This window comes from Helicoverpa zea, chromosome 26, assembly GCF_022581195.2.
Source record: "Helicoverpa zea isolate HzStark_Cry1AcR chromosome 26, ilHelZeax1.1, whole genome shotgun sequence".
NCBI lineage: Eukaryota > Metazoa > Arthropoda > Insecta > Lepidoptera > Noctuidae > Helicoverpa > Helicoverpa zea.
This window is the reverse complement of record NC_061477.1, coordinates 5011314-5027471: the sequence shown is the minus strand read 5'-3', so window position 1 is coordinate 5027471 and position 16158 is coordinate 5011314. Positions and strand designations below refer to the sequence as shown.

The following is a 16158-nucleotide window of genomic DNA, read 5'->3' as shown; positions in this document are numbered from 1 at the left end:
TGCTTTATGGCAACAAAAAATATATACGTTGAGAACCCTTACGATACTGTTCAATACCTTCTTCGGGGAATTAAAACTATTAAACTACCAGTAAGTTGCATGTTGATACAAGATCTGGCTTTTAGCAATAGCCAGTTGTTCAAATAAAAATATTAAGAGGTAAAGTTTGTAAGGTTATGGGAGTGATCTCTAAATCTTCTGAACTGATGAGAATAGATCTTTTGCTAATGGAAGCCACGTCATTTGTGAGTGTCATGGGTACCCCATAGCATAGAGCTTCTAAATTTTTCTTTTGAACGCCTATGGATGGGCCACCCTGTATAAAACTGTTTCTCATTCTCATCCTGGGGGAATTTCTTTCCACACCCAGACAAAACAGCATAGGGTCGAGTTGCATAAATTGGACCGGCTCGTAAATTGTACCACCTCAAAATCTACTAAACTGTAATATTTAGTTTTAAATTGGTAACACCAAAAAGCAGTACTACCAAAATGACGCAAACGCTACCATTTTGGATTCGATAACACAACAGAGTAAATTGTAGTAAACAAAAATATGTTTTGCGGCGTTCTAGTATTATTATATGGGTGTTTACCTAAGGATTTCTTGTAGCAACGGTAAGTACACTGCAACTGTTATGTATGTTTTTGGAAAGCAGACATATTAGTGACCGTTCTTGAGACTTGCTTTATGTTTAACATTTCGAGGTTATCATGCCGGCTCACATAAAAATAAAAGTTAGGGTTGCCTAATTTGTACCAGGTGTTACCACACCTAGCACCTACCAATAAAATGTATCGGTAAAATTAGATTGAAATGTTTTCGGATGTCTGGAGAAGATAAAAAGTATTATAAAAAGACACAAGATGACTTAAAAAGGCCTTTTTTTTTTTTTTTTTTTTTTTATCGACGTAAAATCATCAAATGACCCCTCCCGCTGTGGGTTAGCAGCGGTGAGGGAGTGTCAGACTCTTACTGACTAAAATCGTCGTGTTCCGTCATAGGCCTTTTATGTACCAGGGCCGCGGTATCTCTTTCGAACAACCCGCAGCCCCGGCAGGCCTTGGCCCTGCTGGGCCCCGCTGGGGTTGCTGACATCTCTTTGAGGAGCGCGTGGAACAACGCGCGCCGTCGACACGGGTCTGTCGTCTAGAAAGACAGAGGGACGATGAGCCACCCGAACTCACCGCCCACAGACCCACGCCTACGGTGGCCGGGAGTCATCTCGCGACACCCGGCGCCCATGGTGTCTACCTGGTCCAGCGCGGCGGCCGGGATGAGAGGTGCGAACTCTCTGGCGTTCCGCCTCCTCCTTCTCGAGCATGACCGCTTCGCAGAAGGAGGCGACGGCATCCCATTCCCTCTCGCCCCGGACCATGGCCTGAACCAGGGCCGGACGCGAGAGGTCGCCGCCGCCCAAAGCCTCGACGAGGACCCGGCGGTGCCCTTCCCATGCGGGGCACACCTGGACTGTGTGGTCCACCGTGTCCTCGGGGCTGTCCGCACAATGGTGACACCCGGGCGCCTCCTCACGACCGATGCGGTGCAGGTACCTCCCGAAACAACCGTGTCCGGTGAGGACCTGCGTCATGCGGTACGTGAGGGCGCCGTGACTCCTCCCGAGCCACTCCTCAAAGAGGGGACTTACCGCCACGATGGTGGCGTGCCCACTTAAAAAGGCCTTAAGATTGTTTGAAAAATAAACCGAAAAATAAACTTTTCCATACTTTATTTTATTAACCACATAATTAATATTCAAATCTATTGGAATCATATTTTTCATAAACATGTTTCTACTTTTAGTTAATAAAAATCACTTTAATCTCATTTAGAATATGAAGTACCTACAATCTAGGAAACCTATGGTACAATTAAGGCAACCGGTTTCCTAAATTGTACTTTTTGAGACTTTTTTAAAAACTTTAATTTTCATATTTATTTTTTAAATTCCTAATTTTCTTTCAATACAAAATTATTGCTAATAGAACAACCTTTTTATTTTTAGTAATATATTCCTTTAAAATTAAGTAGTTTCTGTGATAGCTTATGAAGTTTGTTAACTGGTACAATATAGGCAACTCTCCTATATGTTACTCGAGGATATTTTAGCTTCCCAACAGTGAAATATTTTTTTCAATCCATTCAATAGTTCTGGAGCCATTGGAATACAAAAAAAAAATCCTCCTTACCTCTTTATCGCAACTATCCCAACTAATACTATACATGCGAAAATAACTCTGTCTGTCTGTCTGTTACGCTTCCACGTCTAAACCACTGAAATGATTAAAAAAAAAAATGGTACAGAGACATAACCTTAAGAAAGAACATAGGTTAGTTTTTATCCCGGACTTTTGAAGAGTTCTCTTGGAAACGCGATATAACTGAACTCGACGCGGGCGAAGCCGCGGGCGGAAGCTAGTTATATTAAAGTACAGATGAAGAGGTACAGGGTCCATATTGTTTCTAGACTGTACAATGTACCACATGTGGGTATAACATATGGACTGCTAATAGAGAATTGAGTATTGAGAGCTTTTTCTTTCCTCCCAGTGGAGCGAGTTCCCTACAGAAGCTTGTGAAGGCTCATGGTACACCTGGTGGTTGTTCGTTGCGTGGCTGGTGAACCCGTTCGTGTCCTCCGTCCTGGTACTCCTCTTCATACTTCTGCCAAACGATTCCGACTTGTGGCTCAAATTGTATTGCCCGATTTTTGTCATGGATGCCATTGATTTAGTGAACTTTTGTGCTGAGTTTTTTACAGTAAGTGTTATTTAATTTAATATGGTTTTTCTGAACTACTTCAGCCGCTGGTATTTAGTTATCCTTAGGCTGAACTATTGACCGAATCTACTAGGTATATTCGGCTATATGGTCTAGGGACCAGTTGTGACTTTTCTAACTGTTCAAAGGATAAACCAGTTTTACTGTTTCATGACGTTACATTAATACGACCATTAGATGGTCATAGACAAAATTTTTGCCTAAAATTTACAGGGACAGTTTGCTTTAGCCTGGAGTTTAAATCTAGGGCTGCTCTAGAGACTAGCTGATCACTATATTATATATATGATAACAACTTCAAGATTTACGAAAAGAATAAACGTCATAAGCTCCTCTTTAATGTTTCAGGTGGAACTGATTGTGACGAGGAACCGTTGTAATCCACGTCGTTTGGGCTTGAAGAAATTTAAAGACTGGGGCTTATATGTGGATGCTCTGTCCCTATTGATTCCGCTTGTTACATTATTTACGCACGATTGGGAATACCAGACAACCAGATTATTCAGACTCAAATTCTTTATTGATTTTGAGTTCCATTTCTGCAGGGGTTTTCGGGTGAGATTTTGTTTTAATTTAGTATAGGTTCAGTAACTGATTCCTGCCAGCCCACGCCCGATATAAAAAAATCGGTCAGAAAAGCCTAGTAAGAAAGTCCTAGAAAAAAACGATTCTATTTTTCCACAAGTCTGATCTGGGTGGGCAGCCTTATTGGTAGCACTGAGAGACCCTTTTTTCTCAGCCAGTAGTTTGATCGGTCTCATAAATCAGTATGGAGATGAATGGTAGTGCGCACATTACAACGATGAGATATCAGACCGAACAGAAATTTTGATTTGATTTATCTAAAAAGTGTTTTCGGGCAGTCTGAATTGCATCTCGGTAATTAAAACTATATGTACATGATACTAATCATGTTTTGTAAAATTTCAGAGTCAAAAAGCACCATATGTTTTGAAGTTAGCGATTATGATATTATTGCTACACATTTTTACGTGTGGCTGGATCTTTTTTGCATGTCGAGGTAAGTTGCCATGTTTAACATGTTGTAGGTACAAACGTCAGCACATCAAGCTGAACCTACCTCTTCAATTTTCCCAATCAACATTGAACCTAATGTCTCCCTACTTAAGAGATATGTTCAAAATTGGTTGCTTGTCTACAAAACAGGAAAGAAATCTTGGCTAACCCCGCTATATATTATAGTGATTCTATGTGACACAATTCAAGGTTAGAACAGTCTTGAAAGATATTTGTTACAGGCCACTTTTAATTCGGGTGCAATAATAAAATTGCTCCCTCAAAACGCGAGTCAAACCGCAGGCTGTGAAATAACAAAAGCAATCGAATGGTCACTAACGGCTCTTTCACACGGCAGTCCAGTTTTTTGCAGGATACCGTTTTTTGCAGGATCCCGTTTGATCGCAAAAGATATTATATGCTAGTGTTCACATGAGCAAACCGCATGCAGGATCCTGCAAAATGCTGTTCCCGTCGATTTGTGCGATTCGGTTTTGTCACTTGAAACTTGATCGTTCGTCCAGTAAAAAGCGGGAATCCTGCAAAAACGGACGCTGTGTTCACACGTAGTTCAGTTTTGCAGGATACAGTAAAATGCCGGTCCCGCAAAACTGGACTGCCGTGTGAAAGGGCTGTAATAAGTATGCTTTGGTTACAGATTCAAAATTCCCGATTCCGCTCCCGAGTGATATTCGCCACTTGAACAAAACTGTAGATTTTTCCCAGTGGGTCCATCCTGATGACAGACAAGGCGGTAAGTTTTTTAGGCGCTTTGTATTAGGAGCTATTAGCAACTATCAACATTTTCGAAGAATTACCGATGTTTTTGCGCAATTCCATTTGATAGCATGTCAAAAGCTAATAGACAGTTGCTAGTGATTGCAATAGTTGGTATATCACAGCGCTCTATTTTTTAAAATATTTAGGTACCTATGCATACCCGAGCAGTAGAGAAGAGATAATTTTATACGTTTCTGAAGCTCACGTATCGTCGTATAGACATTCCTCGAAAATTCAACGACTATTTTCATTTATTTATTTAATCTTTTACAATCAGGCAACAATGGCCCATAGATACATACCTTAAAACGAACATACATACATTATATACAAAACTTGTTATAGTTCGGCCATTCAGAGAATGCGTTCCTGACACGTCGCGATTGAACTGACGACGTAACTTTGCAATGGCGTTGCAGTTACGATAAAAATATTTTTGCTGGTTGTTTACCGTTTTAACAATTGAGGAGCATTAAAACAACATTATTATATCAATAATCAATGAATGTTATAATTTTGTGCCAAACTGAGTGTCAAATAACTTGGTAAACAATATTTTTCTAAATCTATACTGCGCTATTACAAGGTTATGTCAGCGGTTTATATTTTGTAGTGCTGTGCTAAAAATAACAGGCAAGTATCGTAATCTGTTCTTATACAGTTATAATATAAAATAATACGTTTTGATTTTCTTTTTAAGAATTGGAAAATAATGGACTATAAGACTTAATTATAACGTTTATGAAATATAAAAATAAAACTATGACCAAACCGCATTTTTATACTTAGATTAAAAATGGTAACCCCAAATGGCGTTATGGGCCGCCATTTTGTGACGCTAAAACAGTCGTCCGTTGTCGTTTCGTGCGCATAGACCACGTTTTTCAAGTGTTTTCGATCTTTTTTTATTTGATTACCCGGCTTTTGTTAGACCGAGATATCAGGATTGATTCTGTTATTGATAATAATATAATTATACATGTAGGCGAAGATGATGATGAAGACACCACCTCCTCAAGCAAATCGGAGTCTGATTAATATTCTGTTCGCACATTCAATTCAATGTACTTGTAACAAAGAATAAATAAAACAATTTTATTATATGAATATTACCTTTTTTTGGTTTCCACTTAAATAACTAAAATATAAAACAAATGATTCCGCCAATTTAAAACGAAAATAATCTTAAAATAATGCGGCGGTTCATTTTGAAGGAACGGTAACGAACTCAGTGTTATGTTGTGCCCATCACTAGTCGTGACTAACTGATAGGTGTCAGGAACGCATTCTCTGAACGGCCGAAGTATAGTAAATAAAACTTAAATCTATGTTAGTAGCACTTCACTTTTTATACACAACGTCTGTGCGTCCATGTGGAACTTGTCCGCGGAAGCGACGGAACACCACGCCCTGTGGCCAGAAGTTCTCGTCCAACACGAGGTGCAGGAAACACGTCGGTACTCGCACCACGAACGCCTTGAAGTTGGCGTTATGGCGCGACTCCAGCAGCTGCACTCTCGCTCTATTTAACCACTACTAGCAAATTCAATAAAAAATATTCACCTTAAAATGGCATTTGCAAATTTACATGCAAATGCATATGCTATATACCTTGACGACATCTATGAGCTTTTCAGAAGAAAAGAGACTAAAATTACAATAAATTATCATCAGGTTGTGCCCGTTCCACGAGAAATGCCATTACAGACGAACATGGCCGAATTATGCCCTCTTTTGTAGTGCCCAAATATTGGCCACACGATTATGTCGTCGCAATGACTTATATCTTGTTAATACATACCCATACTAGTATTGATACGGTGAGTAAAAATATGCCAAATGAAAAATATGACTGAAATTATTAAACTGCATGAGATCACACGTTGTCATCGTAAGTTACCTAATGAATCTTTTAAAATCATCAGCCTTCCAATTTATATTTGGAGTCAGTTTAGTATATATGTATTATTTGTACATATCTCGCACGACTTTCGCTCAATCCATTAATCGTTTCTTTGGTCATCCGCGTCCTGTATGTATATCGATCGACGATCATGCACTACATTTACCTCACAACATAATCCTCATTTTATCTATCTTTTTCTTTTAGGTGATCGCTTTGTCACTCAAACAAGTATACTATAAAGTTTTTGTGACATTCTTCATGTACTTACTGGACATATGGGTCATGGCAGTGGCCATCAATTTTGCGTTCAATAGGATTCGCGTACTCTACGCGTACGACTTCAATGTTCAGACAATGTTAACTTATTTCATAAACAATGGTATCTGCGTGTCTCTGGCAGAAATGGTAAAAAAATATGCGGATCAAGTTTGGACTAGGCAAAAAGGTGTGTTATAACAGTCACCTATGTGTTTTAGGTTAGAGCTTTTTCAGCTTCTTGACAATTTAAAGCTTCTTATGGTTGAACAGTATTACTACCCTAGTGTGTGTAGGCCATTATTTTTTACTTTTCTAGTTTTCAACATCTAAATTTTAGAGTTGCTTGTAGATCTATAATTTAATAGTCTAAATTAATACTTCAAGGTGATTGGCTTCCTGAGTTAGTGTACCAAGCGCCCCTTTGCTTGCGACAAGACCTGTTTACTGCATTGTACATACACCATTTGGAAGCACCCCCGACTTATCGGAGACTACCCGACTACTTCAAAAGGCAGTTATGCGCAAGATTCTCCAGGGTAGTTATATTTCCAGGTTGGTTAAATTGTTCGAAACTTTCTTCCGTAAGAGCCTACATCAGTGACGAGAATTTTCAACCGTCTCGTTATTCCAATTTTTTTTTTGTAATTGGTTAATGTAATAACTACCTGTATTATAAAGAATGATTTGCATGTAGAACAACCACATCTAGATGTTGAAAAAGATTTAATAAAAATTATTTCGCTTCTTTCGACGTTTATAATCAAGGATATATAAAGGATGATGGGCAATTTTGTATGAACCCTGGCCTGATAACCAATAAAGTTCTAATGTGAATTAGATTATTGCTTATACCCTACAGCTACTGAAATAAAACAGTTCATGTCAAGAATCGATCGGAAATAAGTACAGTCGGGCACTAAAGAGTTATACTTTCTGCACCATTTTTTTTTGTTAAAATAAAATCCATAGTAGAAAAATTCATTGTATGATGTATTTTCGTCAACTTATCACTTATTTAAATGAGCTTAGGGTAGATTATCAATTAAAATCGGTCTTAACTAGGCATCATTGTTTAAATAGCAAAACAAAACATAAAAACTTTTACTTCTACCACCGTATACTATTTCCATTATTGGAGATAGCATTTCCTCGTTCTGCGGCACCAGGATAGTTGGCCCTGGGTTGTGGCGTCGTCCCTAGCTTCGCACGGGAAAACAGCATTTCCTCACTATTTAACGGATGTTATTACACATACAAACTTTCCTCTTCAATCACTCTATCTTTGAATATAATAATATATTATAAAACCGCATCCACATCCGTTGCGCAGTTTGGAAAGTTAAGCTTTCAAAGGGACGTAGGGATATAAGGATTGAAAAAGCGACTTTGTCTTATACTTTGTAGTGATGCACAAATAGTAACCAAACGGGTGGTCAAGTCCGCAAGGATACATGAGGGGTTTAAGTTATTTAAGTTGTTTGTCAGCTTTCACAGAGTTCTCATCATATGGCACATCAGGCTTGTAAGCCAGGACAGTCGACAGTCATTGGTGATGATAGATTGATGCCAGCGCACCTCCAATTCCACATGATTATAATTCAAACCAAGATGTATTATCCTGGCCATTAGATGATGTCTATGTAAGTACTCACGACAAGTATTTGCATTAAATGGGCTACGGACTTGACTGAACTGATTTGAAAAATCTTTCACTGCTGGAAAAGCTACGTTATTTATAATAAGAAGATAGGTTTTCCTTATATACCTACCAAACGTGCCAAAGTAGTTTAATTCCATAGGCAGTCGTAGGCTTACAGGACTGATATCTTTTTTCCCCAGTGGTTAACAATGTTCCACCCATAACAAAAATTGAAGTTTAGGGTATAAGCTATCTCTTGATGTGCAAATGGATATGCCGGTTAAACTCACTGGAACAGCGGGATAGTTACACCTTACGTTGTGAATAATGTTATTTTTTTTTAATATGGGCACAGACACCTTCTGTGACTCGTTCTGACAATTATTGACAGTAATAATGCACTTAAACATCCCTCCCATATGCAATGAAGTGGTTCAAGTCCATGGGCTGTCCTATGCTATCAGGTGTCATATCTTCGTTCTCCGGTGGTTTACAAGGTTTTGCCCATAACAAAAAATGAAGCTTAGGGTATAAGCTATCATTTGATATGCAAATGGTTTTCATTGGTTATGCCGGTTAGACTCACCGGAATTGCGGAATACGTACACCATACGTTGTAAATACTACCTGCTAAATAATCTTTTTTTTTTCAATAAACTTGGAAAATATGGGCACAGACACCTTCTGTGACTCGTTCTGACAATTATTGACAATAATAATGCACTTAAACATCCCTCCCATATGCAATGAAGTGGTTCAAGTCCATGGGCTGTCCTATGCTATCAGGTGTCATATCTTCGTTCTCCGGTGGTTTACAAGGTTTTGCCCATAACAAAAAATGAAGCTTAGGGTATAAGCTATAATTTGATATGCGAATGGTTTTCATTGGATATACCGGCCAATTTTACCCATCATCCTTTAAAGCAGTGTGGGAAGTGCCGTCCCACTGGATGGACGATCTAACTAAGGTTGTCAAAAGCAGTGGATGCGGGATACTGAAGATAGAACAGAGTGTTCTAGTCTTTCTGCTGACACGAACAAAAGTAACCGTATCCCAGAAATTTTAAGAGAGATTTTAGGGAGCTTACTTAAATATGCTGTTTGTGTTAAGAGAGCGCGTTTTGTTTTTAGGCAAGTGCATAGTGCGTGAGGGAGACACATTCAATACCACCTACTTCATTCATGAAGGTGAAGTGGAGAAGTGGTATACTGATAATGCGTGAGTATAAGGTGTTATTTTTCATGTTAGGGTGCGTCCACATCTGGCGAATGCGCCGCGAATGCGCAGCACGCGAGCCGATCGCGAGCTGTCCGCGAGCTGCGCGCGTGCAGTCACTGCAATAGTTCGGTGCGCCTCTTTAGCGCAACTCACGCAAGGCTCGTATAGAGCGCGCGAGCGGCGCGCGATCTGCGCGCAATCAGTTCTCGCCCTTACAGTTCCGTATATTGGCTCAGTACTATCGAAGATGGCAGACGTCGCGCGCCGCCTGCGCGCCGCTCGCGTGCGGCGCTTAGGTCGCGCGCGAGCTGCGCGCGGGCGGCGCAGAAGCGGCGCACGAACAAAAATGCACGCGCGCAGCTCGCGGACAGCTCGCGATCGGCTCGCGTGCTGCGCATTCGCGGCGCATTCGCCAGATGTGGACGCACCCTTAGGTAGCCAAGAATCAACATCTACACCAATTTCTATTGAGAAGATTCGTTTGTATGTACATTTGTATCTCAAAGGACAATGGGCACAAATATATGGGACCTGGTATACCCCACCAATAGGAATGTCATATATATCATTGGATAGGCCTTTTTATGTAGGACAAGATTTACTATAACAGCTTTGCTGAAATGTTTGTCCGTTCTGAGATATAGATCAAAAACTGTGCTAAAGTTAGAACTAAGTAATCTATTGATACCTCAAGTTTTTAAAGGAAAATCTAAGTACTAATAACTTTAAGTCTTGTAAGTACTACTGTGCCCGTTAGGATCCATAATTGTTACTATTATGTAGCATTTCAACCTTTTATTGTACCAACTGGATGTTGGGCGTAGTGAGAAACCGCACCAATAGGAAAGTCATACATATCATTGGATAGGTCTTTTTAACTGGAACAACATTTACTATGACAGCTTTGTTCTATTGTTCTTCCGTTCTGAGATATAGATTACAAACAATCTTAAAACTGATGCTAATCAATACTGTAATCTGATTTTCTTTCATACAAGACTTACACTTAGTAGTTCTTAGATTTTCCTTTAAAAACTTGAGTTATCAATAGATTACTTAGTTCTAACTTTTGCACAGTTTTTGATCTATATCTCAGAACGGACAAACATTTCAGCAAAGCTGTCATAGTAAATATTGTTCTACATAAAAAGGCCTATCCAATGATATATATGACATTGCTATTGGTGGGGTATACCAATCTGCCCATTGTCCTTTTCACCATTAGCCGATGCAAATCTTTGATTTACATAGGTTGTATATGCTTCCTATACCTTAAGGGAAGCAGACAACACCCAATTGTTATTTAATCTTATGCCTGTAATTAAACCCTTTTATGCAAGATCCTGTTGGCCAGAAGCATCTCAAGTAAATCTTGCACCTACTTTCATACTCAGGATTTCAGGACCGTTTTTAACAGAAGAGATAATTTAAAGGATAGGAAATAATAAGGTTTAAGAATATATGGAACTGTGGTTTAAAAGATATATTTGCATAATGACTGCAGTAAGCCATTGAAAAGTGACAACTGCGTAACTGATTTTGTTGATGATTTTGTTACAGCGGCGAAGGACAATTGATGTCTGTCCTTTACACCAATGGATACTTTGGGTGCATTTCTGGGCTGTTTCGCAATGCTGGCTTTCAGTTTTCGTATTACACTCGAACGGTTGGTGATATCTTTGTTATATAAAGTATGTTACTGTGATGTTTCATCATCATCTCCTTTTTAATGTCCCTGTGCTGCGGCCTCTTCTCTCACAGAGAAGGCACGAGCGTTAATCACCACATTTGCTCAAAGTGGATTAACGACTTCAGACTTAAACCAATAACTTAAACAAAAACCGATACTTATTTGATACCGCGTTTTATAATAAGAGTTATAAAACGCGGTATCAAATAAGTATCGGCTTTTGTACTACCTTTAATCCAGCTTTAAGTACGACCTTGAAAAAACGTTATTACAAAACGCAGTTTATCGCAAGTCCTATTACTATCTGTAGTACAAAAGATAAACCATCGAGCCCCCTAGTTTAACTCCAGTACTTAGTCGTCAAACGTCAAATTCCGACATTATTTACTTTTGAGGCTATTTGTTTTGTGATGAAAAAAAACGAAAGTGGATATAAATATGTGTGATTTGGAATACTTGGATGTGTTAGAATACTATTGAGAGTGTCCGGGGACCCAACAGAGTGCGTCATCGAGAAAATCTCTTCAAATTACCTGACGACAATTTTCGATATAAATATCGATTTACGTTTTTCGAAATAATACGAACAAGATTCGGAACAAGATTGTGTGATTGTGTTTCCAACATGTATCAGTGCGTTTGACTGTATAAGTAGACATCGGAATAAAAGATAGTTTTCTACTTTTATGTTGTTTCCTTTTTTTGGTAATGTAATGCACACGATATACTGTGTACTTATAAGTTATTGTGCACTTAATTTTGAAGAGGTTCTAATTAGATGCACAAAGTCTTATTTAATCATTTAAATCGGGCTGAAAATAATCCAAGTTATTCCTAACCTAAAAACAAAACATAACTCGGATACGCGCGCTGACGTTCCGTTATACGCGCACACTCGATAGTTGTTTAAAAGAGAATAATTGGATCGTGTATATCGTTAAAAGATACAAGAAATATAAAATTACCTTTAAATAATAAAACGTAATATTTTCAACCGCATAGATATTTGTTTTATTATCATAGTTATATATTTTTCATCAAAATGCACTTAATAAAATAATGTAAAAAGGAACGGCGCATTGAATTCGGAACGATTGAACGAATGATTTAAATATTTGTTGCTAATATAATAATCTGTGGATATTATTTGAACCACAGACAAATCGAAGTACCAAACAGTCTTCTCTTAGTCTACGTTTTGTAATAAGGATGTAAAGACTATCGTAAGTACCGTAACAAACCAAGACGTCTTCAGTCTGGTTTAAACCACTACTTGCGGCAGTTTTTATAATAAGAGGGAAAGGTTTCCTCAAGATGTTCTCCTTCACCTTTACCCAGTAATTAGTGTTCAAGATACACTTAGAATGTAATTCTAACTTAGAAAAAAATACATTACAGGTGGTGGATTTAGTGTATCTTGAACTGTCTAACTGGGAAGATCTATTGGAGAGTTACCCAGACGTCAAGATGATGCTATATGGCGTCACAAAAGAATTGAGAAAAGAAAGCGCAAAAAATGCGTATGTTGTTCATTTACTTTCCAAAACACATCACTGGTCCGTTCAGACAGACCGGCTCGGAGAACATCGGCGCGCATTTTTCTTTTCACACCGGAATCGGCTCCGATAGGCTGCGTGAGATGCAATCGGAGCTAAACGTCTGCAAGACTGAGAAAAAGTACGAGATCGGAGCCGGTCGGCTACTCTTATTATATTTCACACCGAGCGCCTTCGAGCATTCTTAATGACAAAAACAGTGCACATGCAAAAATAAACCTTACTTTAAATACTAAGTAAAGATAGTTCAACTCAGATTTGCGCGCGGCCCTATGTGTGCGTCGGCTTGTAAATATACAACTTTCATTCGTGTGACAGCGACGTCGTCCGAGGATGACGTGTTCTTATCGCTTTTTGTTATGGGTACAGTCGTTTACGAAAATACTAGTTATTCACGAAGAAATTATTAAGGAGTCAGGTAAAGCGTTTCAAAAAATTAAACAACATTCAAAGCTTTTTATTATTACATTTTACAGTTTATCATTATTTTCTCATACGGCTTTTCAAATTGACATTGACAGGATCTAAGAAATAAATGAGGTGAAATATCTAAGATGAATTAAATACTCCTTACATATTTTCTAGCTCGGGGTACGCGGACAATAAATAAAAGTGTGGACTAAGAATGTAAAAAAACGTATCATCATCATCATCATCATCATCTCAGCCATAGGACGTCCATTGCTGAACATAGGCCTCCCCCTTTGATCTCCACTTGATCACACAAAAAACGTATAATCTAGTATAAAAATGTAAACAAAATGTGTGGGGAATTTTAAAAAATAATATTGCTTCGCATAATGTCCACCAAAATAAGACGGAAATAATGAAACTCATAAATTAACGTTTAAGTCAAATTGATGTAGGGATGTGGTATAATACTTGTCGACATGTACAAAAGAAAAAAGAAGAATACTATAGACATTTTGACATGGAGTCAGAATTTATAATTCACCTTGAAGAGTAGCGAATCCGAAAATTCATCATTTGATTTTTCAAGTAGCGATTCAGAATCATTATAAATAAATAAACATTAAATTACGTAATAACTGTTTTTCTTTAAACAGCCGTATACAACCCCTAAATAACTGTATTTGTACCCGACTGTACCTCTTGTCACGCACACAAAGTCACTGTATGTGTACAAGGGTTACCCACACATAAGGCCGCGCGCACGACTGAGTTGAACTTACTATACTCCATTTTCAACGTGTTAAGAATGTGCTATCCTCTCCGAGCCGGTCTGTCTGAACGAACCCTAACACTAAGGTTGTCTGAAAAAGATCGCTTTTAGCGATAAGACCGCCCATTATGTCACCTACTTCAACTAGATTTAAGATCAAAAATGTAAAATTGGTGTACCTAATAAAGTCTATATCTATCTAGCATGACAGGGTACACTTCAGTGTCTTCAAAAAATTATATGTTTATATAAAGTATAGATACGGTTTTTTGTTACAGACATGGTAAACCTCGGGCTAGCGAAACGTACTCGGGCTCAGGCTCGGGCTGAAAATAAAAAAAGACTTCAAAATGCATTTTTGTAAGGATTTTAATTAATGTAAAACCCCATTTTATTCAGCCTTTTCTTTTAATTACTTTATATTTGAATGTATGCTAAGCTACATTATTCTTTTTCAGTTACCTGATTTTGCAGCATTTGGCAAAAAAGGAAAATATTTTTCAGAACCCTTTTTCTTATAGTTCTTAAAGTTTCTTACAAGGCTATTTCTTATGCATATTTGTTAGCATTTGGTCCGCTCTGAAATATATTTTTTTCATTATATTTTATTTTAAGGTGTTAATTGAATAATATTCTTACGAACAAACTAGATATATTTAGCATTATTTATTAATTATCCAAGTTTTATTTAATTTTAAATACTATTACATTATTATAGGTACATATATTGTTAACTAGTTTATAATTGAATATATGCTTCACTTGATCACTGTTTTTCAATTTATACTTATTTCGTATAATAAGCATAAGATGACGGGTAAGCGTCCAATGTACTCCTCTTATGAAATCTCTTATGTACTCCTCCTATGAACTATGTACTTTCTTATGCACTCCTCTTATTTACTCCCCTTATGAAGTATCTAATGTACTCCCCTTATGTACTCTCTTATGAAGTCTCTTATGTACTTATGAACTCTCTTATATACTCCTGTTATGTATAATGGTTTACTGACTGATATAGGATCTTTTGACGAAAACAGAGGTACTTAATAAAACGTTTTTGTATTTTCTCAATACGGTCTATGTATTTGATGTATCGTGAATTCCATATTTGTGATGTGTACTCCAGGTTACTCCTGACATAGGTGATACTATTTTAAGAGTTTTAGCGTGTGTAAAGGATTTGGACATTCGCATTATGAACCCAAATGATTTTGAAGCTTTTTTGACGATAGCCTCAATCAATGTAAGAATCAAAGTCCCGAACGAAGTTGTTTCTTGGTAAGGTATGGTAAGTTGTAGGAAGTTTCTAAGGTTGAGCGCTTTCTGGTATAAGTTATAACTGTTTTTCGAGAGTTGCCCTCAAATTCTGTTGGTTTCTATAATCAGGTTTTAAACCTGATGACAATCGGACGATTATAATCTTTTCAAACAAAAAGAGAATTGATTAAATCAGTTGCTAATGATTGTAAGATGACTGATCCAATGAATATAACAAAAAAATCTTTGAGAAGTTGTAATTAAATTCTATCACGATTTTAAGTACCGGTCATTAATCACCAGGTAGGTAATCAATATATTTATCACATCAGCTTAGCCATTTTCCCTACTATGTTGAGGTTGGCTGGCATACTAACCGGATTCAGCAGTACTTGTGTTTTACTGATCTCCACAACTCAGTTACTCGGGCAACCCAATACTCCTAGGTAAGACTGGTTGTCACACTTTCTGTCTTTTGACTACCCAACGGCTGCCAAAGATGTTCGATGCTACCCGGGACCTACAGTTTAACGTGCCCTCCGAAACGGTCATTGGTGGGTGTCCAATATAATGTACTTGAAAAGTACACATACAAGAAAAGTTGCTTTCCTGACCTCGAATCAAACCCACACTCATCCTTGAGAGAGACACTCATCCATTTTTTTTTCTGTTTTTGGTTAATGGCAAGCGATTCGTCGAAAACTTGAGAGGTTAAAACTTTACAAATAAAATATCTTTATCTTTCGTCTCAAAATATTTATCACCAAGATCAGAATTTAGAACCTCCTATTCGTGAAGTCGCTTTATAAGAGGAACTCTTAGGGTGCGTCCACATCTGGCGAATGTGCCGCGAATGTGCAGCTCGCGA

At 38.0% G+C, this 16158-nt stretch overlaps 1 protein-coding gene across 1 annotated transcript; it reads left to right on the top strand.

Annotated features, from left to right (window-relative positions):
* The first annotated feature begins 539 nt into the window (after window positions 1-539).
* LOC124643021 lies at window positions 540-14557 on the top strand. Its single transcript, XM_047181857.1, has 13 exons — window positions 540-618; window positions 2552-2761; window positions 3131-3337; window positions 3713-3803; window positions 4458-4553; window positions 6254-6399; window positions 6690-6930; window positions 7128-7295; window positions 9514-9601; window positions 11162-11267; window positions 12690-12811; window positions 14309-14390; window positions 14489-14557. The coding sequence occupies exons 2-12, from the start codon at window positions 2717-2719 to the stop codon at window positions 14358-14360; spliced, it is 1362 nt and encodes a 453-aa protein (XP_047037813.1). The 5' UTR covers window positions 540-618; window positions 2552-2716; the 3' UTR covers window positions 14361-14390; window positions 14489-14557.
* The last annotated feature ends 1601 nt before the right edge of the window (window positions 14558-16158 follow it).